Source organism: Ochlerotatus camptorhynchus, unplaced genomic scaffold (genome assembly GCF_037179485.1).
Source record: "Ochlerotatus camptorhynchus isolate MF236.1 unplaced genomic scaffold, CSIRO-AGI_Acam_v1.1 ptg000143l, whole genome shotgun sequence".
NCBI classification, from domain to species: domain Eukaryota; kingdom Metazoa; phylum Arthropoda; class Insecta; order Diptera; family Culicidae; genus Ochlerotatus; species Ochlerotatus camptorhynchus.
Window position 1 is genome coordinate 86,724 of NW_027040633.1, and position 22,714 is coordinate 109,437.

Below are 22,714 nucleotides of genomic sequence, written 5' to 3' on the forward strand. Positions count from 1 at the left end.
ATTTAAATCTGCGTTTTTGGTTGATTTCACTTGATTTATTTTGTTTTTCTTCTTTTTTGTATTTTGCGTGTGTGACTGCGATCTAAGTTACTCGTTTGTTTTGAACTTCGGCAATAATGTGCAATCCGTATTCTCCTACTCCTAGGGTGTTCCAACAATGCATTTCGTGTAAGTAGGGTAAACGCACCAATAGTGGAGGTTAGTGCAATGTGCCATAAGCCACTATTATAGTAATATATTGTGCTAACGTATCTCCACCATTGGTGCGTTTACCGTAAGTTTTATTTTAATCCGTATTCTATGGAACCATCTGTGCAAAATTTCTTTCAAGTGCTTTCTTCTCTCTAGTAAGCATAACTTTGACTGGTTTTCTCGAGGACTTTTAGAGGTGGAATCAACTTAAACGTTATATAACAAAAAAATCTGCTCGGTAAACTTCACTCACGGTTAAATTTGCCTCTAAACGCTTCGTGAATTCTGCAATCTGTGTTTATGTCTGTGTATGTTTGTATGCAGTAGACTACTAAATCTAGTGACGAACGAACTGGTCGCTTCTGGACAGTGATCTATCAAATATATCAGAGTAAATTTGATTTTCACTTTAGTTTATTTTCCGTTTTTCTTCTCTTTTTTTGTATTACTATACTAACGGGAGTACACACGTACATACATTGGACAGTGTAACAGGATGCTTGTTCCTCCTAGAGTTCGAGGACGAGAGAACACATACTCACCACCGGAAAAAGGTGTTTGAAAAAGGAAGGCGGTTTTTCGTCATTCGATAGATTGGTCTTCAACAGCGAGTGGATTGAATGAACGAAAACAAAGACAGGGGGAGATTAATTAGGATTTCGCATGACAGCAAGGACCAACAAGGTGTAATCCCAATGATGAGAAGCAACAGGAGCGACTTAAAACTTCCGAAGTAAGCTCATCAACTATGATGGTAAATGAAACAGCAATTCGTATCTTTTAAGGTTTTTTTTTATCTATCGTAATTTATTTTATTTTTTCATTGTTTCCCATGAGAAAACTTAAGATCATATCCATTACAATAATACACGTAGGATCAAAAAGAAACAAACTCGTTTCAACGCATCGTTTTTAATTTGTAGGTACCGTTACAAACAAAACAAATTTCAATAAATTTGCTCTAATCAAGATAAATCCAAATAGGTTAGTGTAATAATAATGCTTCAATCAAAATTTCCATGGAATCAAATCATCAATTTATCTACTATCCTTTCATCTATATACGCTCTTCTGCTTCGAAAAATGATTTTGCGTCTTCATTGATTTGTTCTTCTTCTATATATGTTCCGGAAAGTTTTTACTTTTAATAGCTATAAGAATCGAACGTCTCTTGCTCAAAAAGTATTCTAGTTTGCTGCCACTGTTTTATTTTTATTCTTCTTCTTGGATTTGTTCTATTTCTCGGTTCAGCCGCCAGGAGACCACGCTCGCTCTCTCGTTTTCCTCCCATAGCCATCACAGCTCGGATATCACAAAGTCGCGTTCTCGGTCTCAGCTGCTTCCCCCGCCATCCGGACTTGTTGTAATTGTTGTGTTTGGTTGGGCAATGTTATAATTGTAATTTATTAATAGTAGAAGTAATAGTAAATAGAATGTGTTTCCTGCTATGCTGCTGCTACTGCTGCTTCTGCTCTTTCTCTTCATCTTTCAGTATACACCCCACACAACACGCGCTCTCTGCTGCTTTTTGACTGCTGTTCGGCTGCTGGCTTGGTTGCTAAAGCTGCTGGCAACTTAACCGCTCTTAAATAAAAGGATGGCGACCTGTCCCAGATAAAAGTAGATAAAGTGGCGCGTTTCGTGCGTGACATATGAGCCAAAGTTTCGGCCGACGATGCAGTGCCAGGTGGGGTTGTACTTTTTGTCGAACTCTTTCTTGATGTACGCGGCAATGTCCTGGGAAGGAGAGATAGGAAATAAATTAATTAATGCTTCCGTTGTTGCAAGTAATGCTAGTTCAGAGAAATGGATCACCATCGAAATTGTATGAAAAGAATAGCCTTGTGTTCTACAATAAAAAGGTTCCCTTTTTGAGGGCGATGCACAAAGTATAAGAGTTGAATCATCAATGTTTCATTACTTCTGATTAGGAGAAAATTGAGCAGTTGGTCACCTTAGAAGAATCATCGCTCATGTGGGACAGTAGATCCTCGATCGCACAAAATACGAAGCTGTAGGTACCATGCTTAGCTATCGGAAGGTACTTCTTTATTTAACGATAACAGAATAAACGAAAATTAAATCCACAAAAATATCTCTGTTGTCACATTTTTCTAAGTAAAAAAAAACTGGAAACAAGTAACACAGCGATTGCCAGTAAATTGTACTATAGCACCTTGACCCCCTGCTATTTTCGGAAATGAAAGAAACATAATTTCCCATTATCATTGCGCAAAATCAAAAGCGTATAAATCATCCTGTCGGCTTCTTCCCGGAAGAGAAACAATTTGCACAATTTTCTTGCCATCTTCATCTCGTGAGGAGGACGGACGATGACGCCGAAATTATGCACTGTTTCGCAAATTGACACCGCTCTATAAAAAGGAGCAAATTACCAGAAACAGAGAAGAACAAATTGTGCGCGGAAGGAAGGCCATCCTGAATAAACGTCCAATTCACCTTAAACATCTCACTCACCACCGGGCCCAGCAGTTCGAATATTCTTTTACTGTGATTTGCTTTCCCAAGAGATAGTAGCTTTCCATTCGTTCGTGTCTAACTTGCGTTGGCACATCGTCGCGGAAATAACATCCGCAGCCAAACAGCAAAATTAATAGCTTCCAGAGAATGCGGAAGTTTCCGGGATAGTGAACGGTGATGGTGCCTTTGACAAGCAGCTAAATCGAAATTTGACTCGAGCAGTTTTGCCGTGTTTAGGAAGCTTCCTGCTGTTGTGTGAGCAGGAATTCGTATTTTAAATTACAGTTTGTCCCTCCCCACGCGACGGACGATCTTACTGGTGACAAAAAGTTGGTCCTGGCTAGTAGTGAAAGCACTGCTCATCCACAACGCAACGGGTCTGGGTGTGACAATAGAAGCGGAGAACGCGTCGTCATGATTGTATAAGTTATGACTGTTAGTGGTGCTGTGGCTGGGAAAACATTGCAAACTATTTTTCCGCACGTCGTCGTCGATGCAGCTGCCGGGTCTAGAGCAAATAATGACTAAAAGTTGTGCGCAGTCTATCATCGCCCGAGTCATGATTTGCCAAGGATCGCGTAGAGCTTTTCCTCCTATCGAGGAGACAAGGTATTTTCGAAACGTGTAGCTATAGTCTAGTTGCAGGATGAAAAGTTGCCCAACATAGTTTCCTTGCAACAACGGGGAAAATGCAAACGTTTCAGGCTAGTAAAATATTTCCGTAGAAATAGCCACTTTTTAGCTTTCCTTGTTTGTTCTGGCTGTGCATTAGACTGATGCAAAATTAAAAAAGAAATCACTTCATAGTGCACAGACGGTTCCAAATTGGGTGCTAATTAGCCTCCCAAAATTTGAACTCGTTTGGTTAGAAACTGACTGTGCAATGGATTTGCAGGAGAGCTCTAAAGTTTGTGTGAGAAAATGTCTGGGAAATGGAGGAAATCTGTTCAGATACTTTCAAAAATTAAAAATAGCTCATTGTTGACCAAACCTCGGACATAGAAGGGACTATATAGGGTGTCCCAGAATGTCTGGGCACGATTAAAAAAAAAAACGATAACGTTACTCTGTTCACAGAAAATTCGATTTTTATTTCGTATTCATGTTCTCTATAGTATTCTCTTACTGTTTGACTTACAGTCGTAAGCCAAGGAGCGAATTTTTGAACTCACTCATTAGCTTCAGCACACAAACTTTGTAATGGAATCCGCTACCTTTACATGTTTCCGCAAAAAACCCTAATAAAAAATAACCATAAACGAACGACAACCCAAATCATTGAACTATTCCACAAATGGTTTGGATGATACCCAGAACACGTCGTTAAGCAAATTAACCATACAATTTTTATTAGGGAAGCTTTGGTCAGGGCCCAAATAGATTTTGATTTTGGGGACAGTTTGGCGGATTCATCTCCTTGGGTACGAATTGGACCTTGTTGGCTTTATACCAGGCTACCGTGTCCTTGAAGTAATGAACCGACGCCAAATCCGGCCTAAAAAAAAGTACTGAGGCATCATGTTTGCGGATCATGGGTAACAGACGCTTGTTTTAACACTCACGCACGTAAACATCAAATGTCATTGTATCCGTTGTCTCAAACGATTTGGAAAGCATACCACACTCACAAATGGCTTGCCAAACCATAGCCTTTTTACCGAATTTTTCGGTGAAAAATCGACTTATCCGCGTCGTCTGTTGATGATTGCCCTGAAGAACGGTGTAGTACTGATCATCAGGAAGTGTTTTGTAATCAAATTTAATGTATGATTCTTCGTCCACCACACAGCAATTGGTCGTATAACTTCCGAGCCCTCGGTTTGACGGATGCGGCTTGTTTTTCACTCCGCTTTGGCTTCTTCTGCTTCTTATACGTCTTTAGACCCATTCTTGCCTTGGCCGGCTGGACGTTACTCTTCGAAGATCCCACTTTTTTAGACACGTCTCGAACCGAAGCAATTACCTTGTTTACCGATCCTTTTCAAACTTTCAGACAATAAAATATAACCCATTTTGGCATATTTATTTCAATACCATAACCGTACGCTCGCACCTTACGTTTAACTCCACTCATTAGGTTCTGTACAACATCTGGCTACAGCTTCTTCTGTACGGAAACCCACTTTTTCTTCATGTCTTCCTCAGATTTGACCTCCTTGGGATGCTTCCATAGTGCCGGCTTCATAATAGCCCAGTATTTCTCGATGGGCCTTAGTTCCGCTACTTTAGGGGTGGGGGGGGGGGGGGGTTCATTTCCTTGGGTACGAAAGTGACCCCGTTGGCTTCGTACCACTCCAGGACAACATTTGAATAGTGGCACGAAGCTAGATCCGGCCAGAAGATCGTAGGGCCCTCGTGTTGCTTCAACAGAGGAAACAGACGCTTCTGTAGACACTCCTTGAGGTAGATCTCCCCGTTTACAGTCCCGGTAGTCACGAACGGCGTACTCCGTTTGCCACATGAGCAGATCACTTGCCAAATCATGTATTTCTTGGCAAACGTTGAAAGTTTATGCTTCCTTACTTCCTCCGGAACATCAAACTTGTGCTGGGCGGTGAAGAACAGTAGCCCTGGAAGCTGCCGGAAGTCCGCCTTGACGTCACGATTTGGAGTCTTCGGCACTTTGTACGTATACGTATACTCCCAGTCCTTGGCTCTCTGCACGAAAGACTTGGACAGATTCACCTTTTTGGCCACATCTCTGACCGAAGTATTGGGATTCCGCTTAAACACTTTAACGACACGCTTGTGATCCTGATCACTAATAGAACATCCATTCTGACCGCATTTCTCCTTCCGTTCGGTGCTCAGAGTTTCGTAGTAACGTTTAATCACTGCACGATTCCGAATTGTTTTCCGATGTCTCGATGAGAGAGTTGAGGATTTTTCAGGTGCTTGCGCAAAATTAATTCGCAACGTTGCTTTTCGGGTGACCCCATTTTTTCCAACCTTTCGAAAAACTGACAGCGATAAAAAAATACAGTGTAAACAATACACTCTAAACTACATCTACCCAAATTTTCAAGATAAAATACCCAATGGGTAATTTTCTACAGCGTTTTTTTTTCCGTGATGCAATTTTATGTGGGACACCCTTTAGGTATGCACTTGACCAAACGTTAAATAATAATACTTTTTGCCCAGAGGTCAAATCGATTTACTATCTTAGACAAAGTTCAATTAATTCAAATCACATCTCGCAGATATTCTCTCAAATAACAAGTTGCTAGGAAATTATTTCAAATAACTCCAAGTGATCATACACAATAATTTCTCACATGTATTCTCTCAAATAGTAAGTTGCCCAAAAATTATATCAAAGACATTCAGATGATCAGAAATCACCTAAAAGTCCTTAAAAGATTTGTTCAAGATTTCAGTTTGATCAGGAATCATTCTATAAAACCATAAGCCACAAAAAAAAACACGAAACGAAATTCTGAGAACCACTATATCGTTTTGCTATGGAATGGCTATATAAATACATTCACAAGAATAGGTTCCATAATTCTGGGGCTCAAACTTCGAGATCCCAGACATTAACATTGTTGGGAAATTTTAGGACTTTTTTCAATTCGATTTAAAATAATATACACAATCATGGACTTTTAAGACCTGAAAATATAATTAATCAACAAAATAAAAAACAGAATTCAAATATTTTGAGAATTGTCAGTGTCAGTGTGAACCTCAACCTGAGCTAGGTTTTAAAAACAAACGAGCAAACTGAAGTTTGTCAGAAAACAAGCAGACCCAATCTTGATACCCGATCCAGGTTGGAACTGAATAATAAACGAATTCGCTATAAGATAGCAACTTCTTAAAAGGCTGGGAACAGGGCTGTCCAGCATCAACGTAGAGAGAGCAAAGTCAGTGATGAAAAATATGGTATTACTATTTGCGTCGCACTCCAAGCAGCGCATTACAAATTTCGTATGAAGACAGTCCTCTTTCATTTAAGTCGTGAAAAAAAAACTAGCTCAGTACGTTATCTCTCTCTCAGATCTGTCGGTTACTCGGAGAGTATTCATGTCCATCCATGTCCATGCATGATAGAAAAAAAGAGGAGTGAAGGTAAAAGATGCGATAGGATTTGTTCAAAGGGATTATTGGCGGCTTCTCTTCGTCAGTGACGAAGGATGTATGGAAATGATGGTTTTTGTACCGCGACAATTTATTTTTGGTTTTCGTCAAACGTCACTGACCAAACTGACCATTACTAACTCTGGCTGGGAACGCGAGATATAGCGCATACAGGAAGTTCATCTGCGCATTGGCGGTGCGAAATGATAGAATTATGGACAGCCCAGACAACCATAATTCATATCTTCTTTTTTCCTTTATTTAACGTCGGTCTCTGTTCCGCAATCTAGTGCCAATCACCGACGGACATCGATTGCCATCCATTGACGGCAATCGAATGTGCAGGAAGGCAGCTTCCACACCTGCGTAGGATATCGCACCCATTCAAACACACATATGGGCCGGGACCAACGGCTTTACTTCCCTTCCGAAGGAAGACGTGACCAGAGATTTTTATGCCTCAGAAAAATCCCACCGACCTCGGCTGGGATTGAACCCAGACGCATTGGGGTGAGAAAGCAGTCACGCTTACCACTACACCACCGGCGCCGGCAACCATAATTCATATAACAATATACATGTATTTAATGGTTAATTGCTACAGATTAAGTATACAGCGCATATAAGGTATATCGATTAGAAAGAAATGTTTGCATCGTACTGCATCATAAATTGAATCTTATTACAGTTAGGGTGGTGTACTTATTATACTGCCCATAAATGAGAAATTGGCTAATGTGCCTAAAACACGAAATCGAGAAAAATGCTATTTTAACTTTTTTGTTGGTTGAATAAGGTTAACTAGGGTAAATTATGGCTTCGGCACCCATTGACTGTTTTCGGCAACCGAAATTGAAACGTTAATTTCACTGTATTTTCCCATCAAAACTCTTCGCTGAATGTATTAAGCCGATTCCTTACCTTTTCAGCTTCAATCTGATTACATTTTTATGACTGTGCAATCCTGTTCTGCCATATTTTTCTTTAAATGAAAAAATACACACTACAAAATAGGCTGATTTCGAGTTGCCGATAATAGAACAGCTGGTTAACACGCAGTTCAAATGGAAAGGGTGCCGAAGAAAAAGAGAGTGACGACAATAGTCACACTCACCTGAGAAGTTTGGAGCGTTGTAAAAACATGTTCAACCCGTTTTGATCAATTCTGCCGATTGGAATTGGTAGAAAAGCAAGCAGCAGATAAATGTCAACAAACAAACCTGTCATGTATGTGTGTGACGTTGAGAAATCGCTAATAGAAGTTCGGACGCTGCTTAGATTGACGAGAATACGTAAATTCCCCTAGATAAAATTATATTTTAATTTTTCATTTACAACGCCGGGGAAATTTGTCAAACGGTCATAATCATCATCATCAAATTTTCCTCCGAGGTTTTAGATTTCGAGTTAATTTGAAGTTGATATACGCTCATCAAGTGTCGCTCTGAGTAAAAAAAAAGCCAGAAGAAGAAAACTCATTTGAAATGCTCAGTGCACGCTGATAAATATTGTCACACCCGAACGAAAAAAAAGCCTGATATGTGAAACTTCCAAGCACATAATGAACCATTCGTTGTGTCCCTGGCCAAGCTTTCACGTCATGGGTGCCACAAAACTTGGATAAGGTGACACACTCGCACCCCAATTCACCGGCGTATGTAGATCAGTCTCCCTTCTAATTTAGCCAGTAAAGGCACGATATCCTAAGCTGGAAGTTGCGAGTTCGATTTTGGAATGCTCTCAATTAACTGTAAAGTGCTAAAAAAAACTTTATGGCAGACGTTTAATTTCCAGTTGGGACGTAGTAACAAAGAAGAAGACGTTGAATGTTGCTGCAGTGCATCAACATCATGAACGTTGTATTTTAGTCCTCCTTTCTGCGATTGTGTTGAAAGGTACCTAGGTAATGTGTGACACTCGCGGGTTCGATTCTCGGTCCGGTCGATGGAATCTTTCGGGTTGGAAATTTTCTCGACTTCCCTGGGCATAGAGTATCATTGTGCTTGCCACACAATATACAAATTCATGCATTGGTATTGGCATCGAAAGCTCTCAATTAATAACTGTGGAAGTGCATTTAGAACACTAAGTTGAGAGCACGCAATAGGCTAATGCGCTAAGCAATAAGCTTGAAATGCGAACAAAAAGAAGAGGAAGTGATGTGTGACACTCGTTTTTCACAGTATTCTCAACGGTTCAACTTTGGTGGTAGAGAACCATGACCGAACGATAGAATGAGTTTTTTTTTTTCGGTAGTTTCCAGCACCGGATAAAAAATGAAAAGTTTTCCCTCACGGGATGGAATGTATCCTGAATCCGAAACTGTTGCGAAGATTTTTGACGTAGAACTACGTCTTTGTCGACTATACTGGGGTACAAATAAAAAAATATGTGTGGTGAAGGAGTGTTAGGTTTTGAACGCTTGTAACTTTGTCATTTATAGATAGGATATAGATAGGATATTACATTACGAACCTGTTGAAATAAAGATTTTTCCAATTTTTCTGTAAATAAACTATTGAAAATGTACAAATGATAATTTTATCACTGATTTCATGAAATTAGCTTTTTTCCCAAACCCAGTCATCACAAACGAATACCACTTGGTTGCACATCATTCTGCTTGAACCTGAAAAGATATAAATCAGCGCTGCTCTCATGCCTCTGCTCATAGTGCGGGTGATGAATAACATCCGAAGTAACAAAGCTGTATCCAAGTCCACAGCCATGGCCTTGTTAGACGTTGAGAAAGCGTTTGATAATGTCTGGCACAATGGGCTTGTATACAAGCTTTGTAACTTAAACTTTCCATTACATCTGGTTAAAATCACCCGTAGCTACCTCCAGCAAAGGTCGTTTAAGGTATCGTTGAATGGTTGTCTTTCAGACACGTTTTCCATCCCAGCAGGAGTCCCGCAAGGCAGTCTGCTGGGCCCCTTGCTTTACAGCATTTACACTTCCGACATTCCTCCCCTTGGAGACGGTTGCGTGTTTTTCCTGTTCGCAGATGATACCGCAATAGCCGTCAAAGGAAGGATGCCTCGCGAAATAACGAACAAACTTCAACGATGCCTTAACGCCTTTGCTGATTATGCCACCACGTGGAAAATTAAAATCAATCCCTCCAAAACACAAGCGATCATGTTCCTACATCGGCAATCGCCCAAACTGAAACCGGCTCCATCTTGTACTGTAATCATGGATGGCACAAGGGTTGAGTGGTCCGCCGAAGTAACCTATCTCGGGATGTTGATCGATGAAAAGCTCCTCTTCCGTTCGCATGTAGAGAAAACTGTAGTCAAGTGTTCTACCTTGGTTAGGTGTCTGTATCCGCTGATTTGCCGCAGATCCCGCCTCTCAAGGGTGAACAAACTGGCCGTCTACAAACAAATCATTGCACCTGCGATCCTCTACGCAGCTCCGGTGTGGGAATCATGTGCACAGACTCACAGGAACAAAATCCAGGTCGCTCAGAATAGAGTGCTGAGGATGGTTCTTGATCGTCCTTTCGACACTAGAATAACAAATTTACACGAAGAGGCAGGAATTGCCAAAATAGATTCAAGAATTAACGAAATTAAGACTAAATTTGCAGAAAAATGTAATTTATCAGAACATGCTTTGATAAGCAATTTGTATATAGTAGATTAGGTGTATATAGTAGTTGTAGGTTAGTTGTAGTTGTAAATAGTAGTTATAAGTAGTCTCTTTTTTCCAATTCAAATCAAACCAATCCCACCAAGGTGGTCATACTTTAAAATAGGCCTGATAGGACTAGGAACTGTAAATAATAATTAAAATCTCAAATGTACTAAAGTTGAAAAGACGCATCTGTGTCACTTGAAAAATTCATAAATGTAAACCACACAAACACAAGAAATAAAGATCATTTTAAGTAAGTAAGCCTCTGCTCATTACCGCTTCGGACGGCGTGGCACTAGGTCCTGCATCAAGCAGGACTCGGTCAGCGGCTAAAGGTGGATCACGGCGTGTCCACCACAAAGAGGGATGAGACTTGAAAAAACGTGCATGTAAAACCCCCTCCCGCTTAACAACCCCCTCCCCCTCCCCCTCAACAATAACCCGAAAAAGACATGGACTTTGACGATCATTTTTTTTTTTCGGGAAATACATTTTAAGCAAACCCTAATAATGTATAAACAATTAATTTTATACATGCAGAGCCAACATTTAAAAAAAAAAAAAAATATTGCTTAATAGGAGACATACACTCGATGAATTACCAACAACTGACTGTTAAGCATATCTGGTGCCTCTATATATGCAATTATATTAACATCCAAAGTCCATCATATTTTACATATTCTGCACAAAAGAAACTTTCTGCTCCGCCCCATTCATAAAAAAACTGCGGGAAATCATATAAAACAGCGCTGCTGTCATGCGTTTGCTCATTGTCGCTTCGGACGGCGTGGCACTTGGTCTTGCAGTAAGCAGGACCAAATCAGCGGCTAAAGGTGGATCACGGCGTGACCACAATGAGGAAATGTAATGATGTAAACCCCCTCCTCCTTTCACAACAACCTCTCCCCCTCCCCCTTCACAACAATCTCCCCACCCCTCAACAACCTCTCCTAACCAATTATCAATGACAATTGTCCACGGCCCATACAAATTTTAATTTTTTTATATGGACAATTGTCTACGCATGGGGAGGGGGGGGGGTCAAGCATACCGAAAAGCTGTCTACGTAGTTAGTGAACAGCCCCTAAAATAACACTGTTATCAAATAAAAAGCAGTTCACGCGACCACCAACGGTCGACAAAAACAATCTGTGGGCAGTGTTGCGATATATCGTCAAATAAAAGTTGATGCATTGTCCAATACTCATATTGTTCGTTTAACTCGTATAACTTAAATTATGCACTCATAATGCTTAAAAACAAACAAATAATGTTGAAAACAGAAATGACCTATGTAACTGTGATTATAACAAAACGTCCTATATAACATGTCCAATGTACACCTGACAAGAGCAAAATGTCCTATGTAACATTTTTCACGTTTTCATAGAAAAAAATGTATGAAACGGGTAGATTATAATTTCAATTTCAATTTTACTATCGCATTTTACTATTAAAGGTCTTAAAAATGTCAAAAGTTGATTTGGTTTAAAATAGTATTAAAAAAGATTTTGTCAATCTTCAACCTCGTTTTTCTCGAAAAGAGTGAAATGTTAGATAGGACCTTTTGAAAAGTTAGGCGAGATTTCATCTCTACCAAAGGGGCAGCAAAACCACAAAATTACTTTGAATACGGGGGGTTCATTGGATGAAAGGAACCGTGAAAGAGGACACTAAAATAGAAAGTTTTTCTTCCGACAGTTTCATCTTAGTATTCATCCTTGTGTGTACTTCTGAGTGGATTCTGTTTATATGTGGTCAAATGAAAATCATGTGGAATTTCACATGGATATTTGTCAAGAAAAATGTGTAAATTGTTTTGAGTCAACCATAACCGAAACATTGAAATACTTGAAAATTTTAAGATAAAGTATAATAGTCAAAAATGCATGAAAAACATCAATTTTGTGTGGTTCTACGTCATACTGCGGTCGTGTCTAGGACACAACCCTGTACATTTTTTTAAGCGAAAGCACTGCAAAAACGCGAGACGCATTGGAAGCAATTCTACTAAATTCAAACAGTGAGTCAGTCAAGTATCTAAGCGTAAGTTTTTTTTTGTTGGGAAAATAATGAAAGTTGATTTTGCGCGCTTGAAAAACAACTGCAAGTGTTGGAAAAGTTGGAAAGAGAGACATCGCATTAAATTCGCGCCCCGAGGAAATCAAAGCAACACCGAGAAAACATTTGTTTATTCCATCGCTAGTCAATTCCTACTTTTTAGCGCACAACAGTCCCATGTGCAAAAACAGCAAGTCGAGAAAAACGTTTTTTTTTTTTTCATGGTATCTTATTATGCCTGGAACAACCAGGTTTTGGTATTTTTTACGGTATTTTCAGAACAAAACAGTTCACTTTATGAGCAAATATTAAAATAATCGAATCCAGAAGATAACTCATGTTTGCCAAAAAGTCACATGGGACAGTTATGCATTAATGGGAAGTGTAGCTCATTGAAAATCGATTCCATGGAATGAAGAGATTCCAGTTTAATGATACAATTGATACCGATCACCGAGTAAACAAACAGCGTTAAAATTAATTAACAATAGCCAAATATCGGAAACAACATCAAGGCTCATTTCAATACTTGTTACGGAAATGTGGTTCATCATAACTAAACTTTACATGCAGAAACTTCCTGCAAGTGGCAAAGAAAAAGTTACACAACAAATTTGCGTGACACACTTTCACTTAACAACAGCATATTCTCACGCGGCGCCAATGGTTGGACGATGATGGATATACTCCAACGAGCGACAAACTACCCTCTGCCACCCCCAACAAAGCGGTAGTGCGGTTAGTAGTTTTAATTGGTTTGTTAGTCACGCTTTAACTTTTGCTAGCTCTACCTCCTTTAAGATGGGGGATCAATCGTCAGAGCAAACAGCGCGTCATAAACAAGTGACAATACCGGTGTTACCGTGACGAACCCAAGTTGGTTGATAATATAATAAACTGCAGGTGAAAGGGTGTCCTTTGATGACGAGATAACTTTATTACCAAGCGGTTGAGGTTAAGGTTACAATTATACAAGGGTTTTTTTTTACAGGATTTGTTTACCGTCGATCTTGTTTTCCGTGCTGAGCACCAATGCTACCGACGCCAGGGAGGCAGTTCCCACATCTGGAACCTACCTATTGACCCATTAACTCATGAACCGGTGACCAACGGCTTTACTTCCCTTCCGAAGAAGGGCGTGATAAGAGATGTTATTTATGCCTCAGAACATCCCGGCGGCGCCGACTCGGATTGAACCCAGGCCTGCTGGGGTGTGTGGTAATCACGCTTACCACTACATCACCGGCGCCGCTATACAAGGGTTGCTGTCTATCAATTGTTGAACTTTCAAGTAAAAGCAGTAAAGTGCTGTATACCATTCAATAAATCTCGTTCACCTGAATCAAAGTTGCCGACGGTAGAAACCTTCCATCTATTCAAAACGTCAAGTGAAAGCAAATAATATAATTTAATTTGCATATGTACTTGTGTCACCTGGTGAATTCTGGACTGAACATACACGGCCGTTTAATCCTACACAAATTTGAGTTTCGTTTACTCAAATTCGCAAAAACACAAATCACTCATGACTTCAATTTTCCTCAAATATATGCACGGTCAATAAGGGTAAATCAAAATTGAGTCAAATTAGACTCAAAATCTATAAAAAATTAGGTTACTCAGTGAATAAGTCATTTTTCTTCGATTTGCAATTATATTCAAGCTTCTTGAATATAAGGAAAATTTAAAGATATTTCACTCAGTCTACTAGTACTCCTAAACTGAGTAAAATTGTAATCGATTTTCCTCATACTCAAGCAGTTTTTTTTTCGCAGGAAAATTTACTCACAAACCCAATTTTTGAAATTTAGAGTTGAACTCAACTCAGTTACTGAGCTACTTTCATCGGCCCACACACACGGCCGATGAAAGTAATGAGGAAAATTGAGTATATTCATAGACTGATTAAAATTTACTTAGTCTATGAGTAAGCTGCGTTTTGCTAATTTGAGTAAACGAAACTCCAAAAATGAGTTGGATTCAACGGCCGTTTAGATAAGATCTATTAATATGAACAAGTTTGCCGAAAACAACAACCTTCTATCTGGCTGATTGACTGCAAGACCGTAAGAGCAAACAATAATGATGAATGAATTCTGAACTGAGCTGTAAAGTGTGCTTCAATTAGAATCCGGAAGTAAGAAATTAGCTCTATCTCGTGATTAGTGGGGCAAGCGAATTTTTATTTTGAAATTTTCGGTTTTTTTTCGGTTTTTCTGTGCAAATTCAAACAAATCCATGACACCACGTGTTCAAAGTGATTTCTGGGAAAACATCTTCAGCAACAAAACAACAGGAACAGGGTGGCCATTGGGTTCATGAATTTAAATTCCCGGTTGTCTAACATAATATGCCCGGTTTAATGGAAACAGCCAAATATTGCGAAATACCCCAAGTAACATTACAAATGTTATCAAAGTTTTACAGACCAACATGATCTAAAATAGTAGTATCCCTAATAAACAAATACCATAAACGAACTGTATCCCGGATTTGTAAAATATCCCACAAATGGTTTGAATGATACCCCGAACTTAGTTGTTGGCTGGTTATTTTTATTAAGGATGCAAAAAACAAAATTGGAAGCAGCTAAATATTGTGAAAAACTCCAAGAAACATTACAAGTTTTATCGAAGTTTTAAAGACCAAGTATAAATCAGCCAATAAATAGCAAAACCGATATAGTGCTTCCCAGAATTTCATAAAAATTTGAAGTTTTGTTCCGTATCGCAAAATATTAGACCCGCATTTGATTTTTTTTTTTCATTAGACCACTTTCATGTTAGGATGGTCCAAAAAATCATTTTTTTTTCAAAAATGACTTTTTTCAAAAAAATATAACTTTTGAACAACTGGGCCGATTTTAAAGATCAAAATATCAAATGAAAGATAATACTTTCTAGGAAAATTGAAATGATATTGAAAAATTTGGAGTTCGCATTTATTGTATTTGTTTTTTATGGTTTTTACAGTTTGTAGACAATATGTTTTAACATTCATTCTTGAAAATTTAGGCTTTTTTTACACAGGATATAAAAAATTCAGCGATGAGTTTTTTTTTTTAGTTTTTGAGTTATATTTTATTGAAGTTATCAAGTTTTGGGTTTTCGCTCAATACTTCTATGGGACTAGACTGCCATGCGTATCCATTGATTTATAGCGACTGTAACATGATCACGACGCATGTGTACATGACGCTGAGAAATTGCTAATATATAGGAGACGAATTATCCCAGGGCTGAAAGTCTCCTTAATGAAGATATAAAACAAATTGCTAATAGAAGTGCGGACGCTGCTTAGATTGACGAGAATACGTCAATTATCCTGTAATATAATAAACTTGTACATTCATAAAAAATAAAAACACAACTTATAATTCACGTGACCGTGCCGGTTCGCTGGCCACTCTGCATTTGTATCTGCTTGTTGATGTAAATGTGTGTATCGCCGGTAAGGTAGGTGCACATATATCAGCTCTCACAAAACATTCAACTATGAAACTAGAACGTCACGTTTGTTGCAGTGCGACAAACAGGGAGTTCCAATGTCATGAATGATATCACAACAGCGTCCGAGATTTGTGCTTTGGAAAACTTGAAGTGATTAGGCATATCAGCTATCATGGCGACCATTTTTAGAGTCTTCAAGGAATTACCTTAAACCAATTGAAAAAGAACACATAAGTTGATAAAATTGAAATCTACATGGCTCAGAAATCATGACAAATTCTTAAGCTTAGCTTACGTGAAATTTATAATAAGATTGTGTAGAGAGAAAAAATATGATCCATAACTTGTACATCTATAAAGAATAACATTACAAACTAAAATTTAAGTGACCGTATATTGATTTTGCTCCGTTCTTCAATCAAATTCCCGGGTTTTCCCAGTTTTCCCGGTTACTTTCCAAATTCCCGGTAATTTCGCGGTTTGCTGACGGTTTTCGTGAATAAAAAATCATGAAATGAAAGGACTTGCCATCCCATGAAATCGGAACAATGATTCATGATTTCGTCTTGAAAATTCATGATTTCATAATGCAGAAAATTTTGTCTTTTATCTTATACAAGTACTGATAGTCTAGTGGTCAAAGTATGGGTTTAATGATCTCAAGGTTCTTGGTTCGAATCCAGACTGATGCTTTATTTTATTCTTTTTACATTTTTTGGTTAAAAGTTAAACCCATGAATTTAACTTATGATTTCAACTCGGATGATTCATGATTTTGGGAATGTTTGCTGCGTTACGGAAAAGTTGCTCATGATATCATGAATATTATTGATGGTATATTTTCATAACATGAAAACACGCTTTGTGCATGAAATCATGAGTCATTTCTCTCATTTCGGAGATCGGATTTTTTCCCGTGTAATGTGAGACTTCTTCTGCTTCGCATTTCAAGCTTATTGCATATCGCATATTAGCTTATTGCGTGCTTTCAACTTAGTGTTCTAGATGCACTTCCACAGTTATTAATTGAGAGCTTTCGATGCCTGTACCATTTTTGCATTGGTATAATTGTGTGGCAAGTCCAATCATACTTTTATGCCCAGGGAAGTCGAGAAATTTTCCAACCCGAAAAATTCCTAGACCGGACCGGGAATTGAACCCAGTCACCTCCAGCATGGTCTTGCTTTGTAGCTGCGCCTTTACCGACTGAGCTAAGGGAGGCCCAATGTGAGACATCTATCACTTAACTAGCTCCAAGAAATGAACCTGCCTACGGCTGAAAATCTCTATACCCAACCGGGGATGTAAGATTGTCATACAATTGTGTGGAATTAATCATCGCAGGATGTTAGAGGAGACCGCATGAACGGAGGATGAGATATACCGAGCTGCAGTCCAATGCAAGAAAATTGGAGACCGAAAAATGTGGAGTTAATACACTGGACTCGAACCACGAACGTTGCAATTATAAAAACTGTGCTTTCTCCACTGCTCTTTCCAGGCTAGGCTCGAGATAGGCTAAAAGCGAATAAGAAGTGCTCATTGTACGATAATTTGATTTCGCATGCTTTTTCTGCTGAACGGAAATTGGAGAGAATCAATGGAAGCAAGTGTATGCGTCGTTCTACAATGTTATATACAAATAGCTTGGTGCTATAGCACCAAATCATATCATTCTCTGCGGTCTTCGCTGAGGAGGATGATAGGAAATGCAACTAACAATGAATGTATTTTTATTTTTAATTATGTTCGTGTACAATAAAGATAACCATAACCACCTTAACTAGCTGTTAAGTTCTATCATACCCAACAATCACAATAAAACAGTATCTCGTATGCCTCCGCCATGGTAGAACGGCCAAGCAATCGGTGTTTTTAATTTAATTTCTATCCGTTTTACAACAACAAAACGTAAGGTATAAGGTACTTTTTTTTTCAAAACGATTAAAAAATTTCAATTTTTGATTAATGATAAGATAATATTTGACGAACATAACATTTTGAATGACAACTAAATTTCAATTGTTTTGATTGATGTAGACAAATTTGAAAAGCTTGAATTATAGGTAGGGGAAAAGTTGGCCTCGGCAATACCTTAACCTATTATCGTCAGGGGGTAAAGAACGTCCTTGAGAGCTCAATTTTGGCATGTGGATACATTGTGTTGCAGAGCAACTATTGGCCAAATTTGAATGCTCTAGGACTGACGATAATAGGATAAGGTATTGCCGAAGCCAACATTTCCCCTAATATGTTTTATAAACTTTGAGTGAGCCAAATATAACAATTTTGTGAACCAAATCCTGTGAATTGTTGTGGTAATATTTATCGCGTCTTGATCATTTGTGGGCTATATAAAATCAATGAGGGTCATTCAATAGGACATAGTCGATTGTCGCCAATGTTTCAACAGTTTTGTACTAAAAGTAGGTGTAATTCTGAGGAATTCACAAGTTCTAAAACACATATATAACGATTGGTTAACACAGATTTAAGGTGGGTCTACTGTCCTGACACGCACTGTGTAGTCTTTGATCACAATGGTAAATATATTTTTCTTTCTCTTACATATACGGCTTACTTTAGTTTTCGGATGGGTTTCATGAAAAAAAAAAACTCACTCTTGACTTCACTAATCTCTCATATAATCCTGCTAACGTTGAAGGCGTTATTGTTTTTATCATGTAAAGTTGTCAAGTGAGGGTCACTCGGAAAAGTGCAAACCCTGGTTCTAAAAAAAAAAACAATATACGACGGACATGTTCAACCGCAAAAAATAACGTGAAAAGTCGTCCGCCGTCCAGCGACCTCTGACATGGGCAACGATGATTCGCAAAAAGCCAATTACTCTGAAGTGGATGAAAAGTGAGCAAGGATTTTTTGTTGTTTGGACTTCGGAGAAATCGTCACACAACAGCACCATACAAGAGGAAAATTAAGTGTCACTCGAAACTGGGGTATCCCTCCCTCGGACTATAATGTACTAAAATTATGCATACGTATAAACGATTCCACGGAATCATACAGAAACAACCACTGGTTGAATGTGCCATTGCTGGTGCCGAATGTTTGGTGCACGATGTGTTGAAGATGTTCATAAGAATTCTCTTTTATATGTAGGTGGATACATTTGGGGTAATCTAGTCTATATAGGGTAAGTGCACCAGTATTGGCCATAGGTTCCCATTTTGGTCATACCTAAGAAAAACAATTGAATCACAATCTTCGTGCGTTTTGTGAGCGATATGTATGTATACCCCGATGAATATGGTTTGAATCAACAATCTCAAATTATCGTTAAATATCGCCAAAACATGACCAATATAGGAGCGTTTTCCCTTATCTTAAATGACTTTCTACACGACAACCGGGAATTTTCATCCATCACGGTAGGAAGTTAACGTATTAATTTCCTCCTACCACCCTGATATAATTCATGCTTCAAGATAATCGATCACTCTACTAACATCTTTATCAATCTTCTCCACCGACATCCCCCCTCTGGCCCAATTTCGTGCCTACTAAACACTTAATACTTCATCCTGTTTCAACATCCTCTTTGCGTACCCAAGAAGAGGAAACCACCGCCTACCGGGAAGGAAAAATTGATGATGGTTAATTTGCATAGGGCAGGCCGAAGCGATACCAATGTATGCACGTTCTCATCTCTATAGGGGCAACTTTCTCTCTTTAGAGCAGTAGCGCACAAAGGTCGACGCGTGATCGATGATACAGTACATGATGCAGACTATCAGACACAGGCGAAAAATAGACTTATATGGAAAATCGTCCTTTTGTTAGCTTTCTTCCCGCTTAACTCCGGCACTAACTCGTAACAACGTGTTGAAATGCGAAAGATAAGCAACACACCAGGGCCAAGGGGGCCGGGTACGGGGGCGGATAGAGATGCCCCAGTGCCTTTGAGGTTTGCCCTTGACTGACTTGTAACAGCGCTACTGCGAGGAAATATGCTTCTTCCGTTAGCACAATACAATAACAGCCACTTTCATGCATATGTATGCGCCGTGTTCGAGGGTTCTGTCAAGTGGAAAAGTAGGATGAATATGGAAAATTGTCTAGTAATAAATCCCTTCGGCAAACCAACAACGACACAGGGATAGGGTGATCGGGGTAAACTGCTTCCGGTATAATCCTTGAACTTAGTTATCAATCTGTTGTAGGGCCACCCTGAACCCTCCCAGTAGGAAATGTCAGTAGTCAGTAGTGTCAAGTGCTCTCACTTTGCTATTCATATTGACTTTGTGCCTATGCTCCGGCTAGTTAGCACAACCAGAAGTCGAGTTGCCTTTTTGCAGTTGCATTTGACTATGCACTGGCTCGCAGTGATGCATACATATTGCTAACAGAAACACTTCACAGTGACAGGATTACGCTTCTGCATGGAGTATGTCATAGTTTTACAGAGCGTCATCACACACAATAGCGCGAAAAGGGATCATTTAGGAATATATTTAAATCCTCAAAAGATCAAACATTTATTCAACACCCAAACCTACTGCATCCATTTCCCCGCAATCTCCATTCCAACTGCTCGTCCAAATGCTTCTGGCTGATGATTGGGAAATTTATTTGTTTACCCAAGCAAAACAAACTTATGTTCGTTGCTATTACGCTTCTTTTTTTCCGCTACCACCCTTCTTTCATCTTGGAAAACGCGCCTGGATTTAATGTTTTCCCCCCAGTCGACGTCGGTTGGGTGGTCGCGACCGCCACCAACATCATTTCCTTCCTTCCCTCCTTTCGAAATAGGGACGATTTTGGAAGTTACTAGTCGTGCTCGCTACATACTAGCAGCGGACGAATTGGATTGGTCATGAAACCGCGCCATAGAACTAGGGCAGTCATATCGATTATCGGCTGGCGGCGGCTGCGGTTCTGGCGTATAGCGATGCAAAAGAGCTTCGGTGTCCCACAATTTCGTGGAAGGTCACAGAAGTTTGAGTTCAAGGATCAAATCAAAATACAACTGAATTTGAATTCTTGGTGCATTTTGTTCGATTAGATTCTAGGTTATTACACGTTAAGCAGTCACCCACGAAACCGTCGTGTTTTTTTTTCAAATGGGATTTTTTTTTTTGAGTAGCCCCTCAAATATAACGACATTTAAAATCTGGGTTTATTACCTAATCAAACATACCATAAAGAAGGATAAATTCACTGTAAGCAACGCCATAGTTAGGAGGTACTGAAAAAAAAACAAAAGGGCACCCTACATGCTCAAAACAAAAAAAATCACAGGGTGGCATTTTGCAAAAACGGGCAGACAAATATCAGTTAACTTGTTAAATTGGGACAAATTTATTTTAATGCCCATCACACTATGGGCTATAATCTTCACTAATGCTGACACAATTCAAGATCAACAATAGAAAAGAGGCGATCCGGGTTTGTAAACAAAACGCCTAACGCCCTTTTTCTCGGGAACCAACAAAACCATAGGGTGGGGGAAATTCTCCCATGATTTTGAATGAATGTATGCAAGAAATACCAACAGTTTTTTTTTTCTTTATTATAGATACTTTCAGCCTTTAGCTGGTTCGTCTCCTAATTCCGTTTTTAAATACCAATTGTGGAAAACAACTATAACATCGGGCACTGATCTTTCAGCAGGCCAAACTTCTAGACGCACAGTTGGTAGGTTTATCACATACAGGGTGGTCAGTGATTTTAAGATTTTTAATTCCCGGTATTTCCCTGTTGTCCATGATAGTTTTGTCCTTTTTGGCAAGTAATATTACACCATATTTTCGACACGATGGAAGTGCATCCACTTTGATGTGATATTAAAATTATTATTTTTGCTGTTTAGGTCGAGCGCTTTTGAACTGAATGGGTCATTATGAGAGAGTCAAAGTGTGAGAGATTGAATTATGGAATTGTTTAAGAAATCTTCAACTTGATACAAATTAGATCAAGGTAAATTGTTGGAGATATCGGAGTTAGAATATGTTTGAACACTCTGTAGCCTGTACTAACAGAAATTTTTAAATGGTTCCTCCTCCGGATGGCGCAACCTATCCGAGCGTGTATTCTTAATGAGAGGGGCGGTTTAAAACATCGTCTTTTCTACATCGTCCTCGTGCCAACGTAGGACTCTACAGAGGTATGCACAATAATCATCTGGTAAAACAGGCAGTTGAAGCAGGCCCTATAAAAAACAGTCGATGACTGCCAACATGAAGCGCAACTCGACGACGAAAAGAAAGCGTTAAATCTATCACGTGCAAGGCAACCATCGATCGAGTCGTATAGAGACTAAAAGTCGTCTCCAGGCCACTCGACACACAACGTATTGATTTTTAGATAATTCAAGCTGACCAATGCATTAGGTCCAAAGTAACATTGACAGATTCTCTTCGTCGACTTTCTCTTTGGTATTTTCAGCACACAGATCGATAAAAGATTCTTTTATCTAGCATCCAATACGACAAATACAACTAGAAACGGGCTTGGGACGATGATGGCTACATTCCATTATCCCTAAGGTGTCGAAGTTTGCATGGTTCAAAGGGTTGGACTTGGGTCGAGACTTCATACGCGTGATGTCTCGTCTCATGTCCAATCACTATTGTCTAAACTTGTTCCGTGTGGGGTTGGGAGACAGCAATCTCTGTGAATGTGGACAAGGTTACCAGGACGCTGATCACATCCTTTGGTCTTGTGCGGAATATCGTTGAGTCAGATCGCATTTTTATGATTCACTTAGGGCTCGAGGCAGACAAGCTACCCGAGCAAAGTCTGAGATCAAATGGAAATCTAAATTTGATGTTGTGATTTCGCTG

At 39.2% G+C, this 22,714-nt stretch overlaps 1 protein-coding gene across 1 annotated transcript in view; it reads right to left on the reverse strand.

Annotated features, from left to right (window-relative positions):
• Positions 1–1,101: 1,101 nt before the first annotated feature.
• Positions 1,102–22,714, reverse strand: part of LOC135700855 (dynein light chain 1, cytoplasmic) — a 59,465-nt gene continuing 37,852 nt past the window's right edge. Inside the window, exon 3 of the mRNA XM_065221512.1 lies at positions 1,102–1,929. Coding sequence (XP_065077584.1) covers positions 1,768–1,929 — 162 coding nt within the window. The 3' untranslated portion in view covers positions 1,102–1,767. The remainder of the gene's footprint in view (positions 1,930–22,714) is intronic.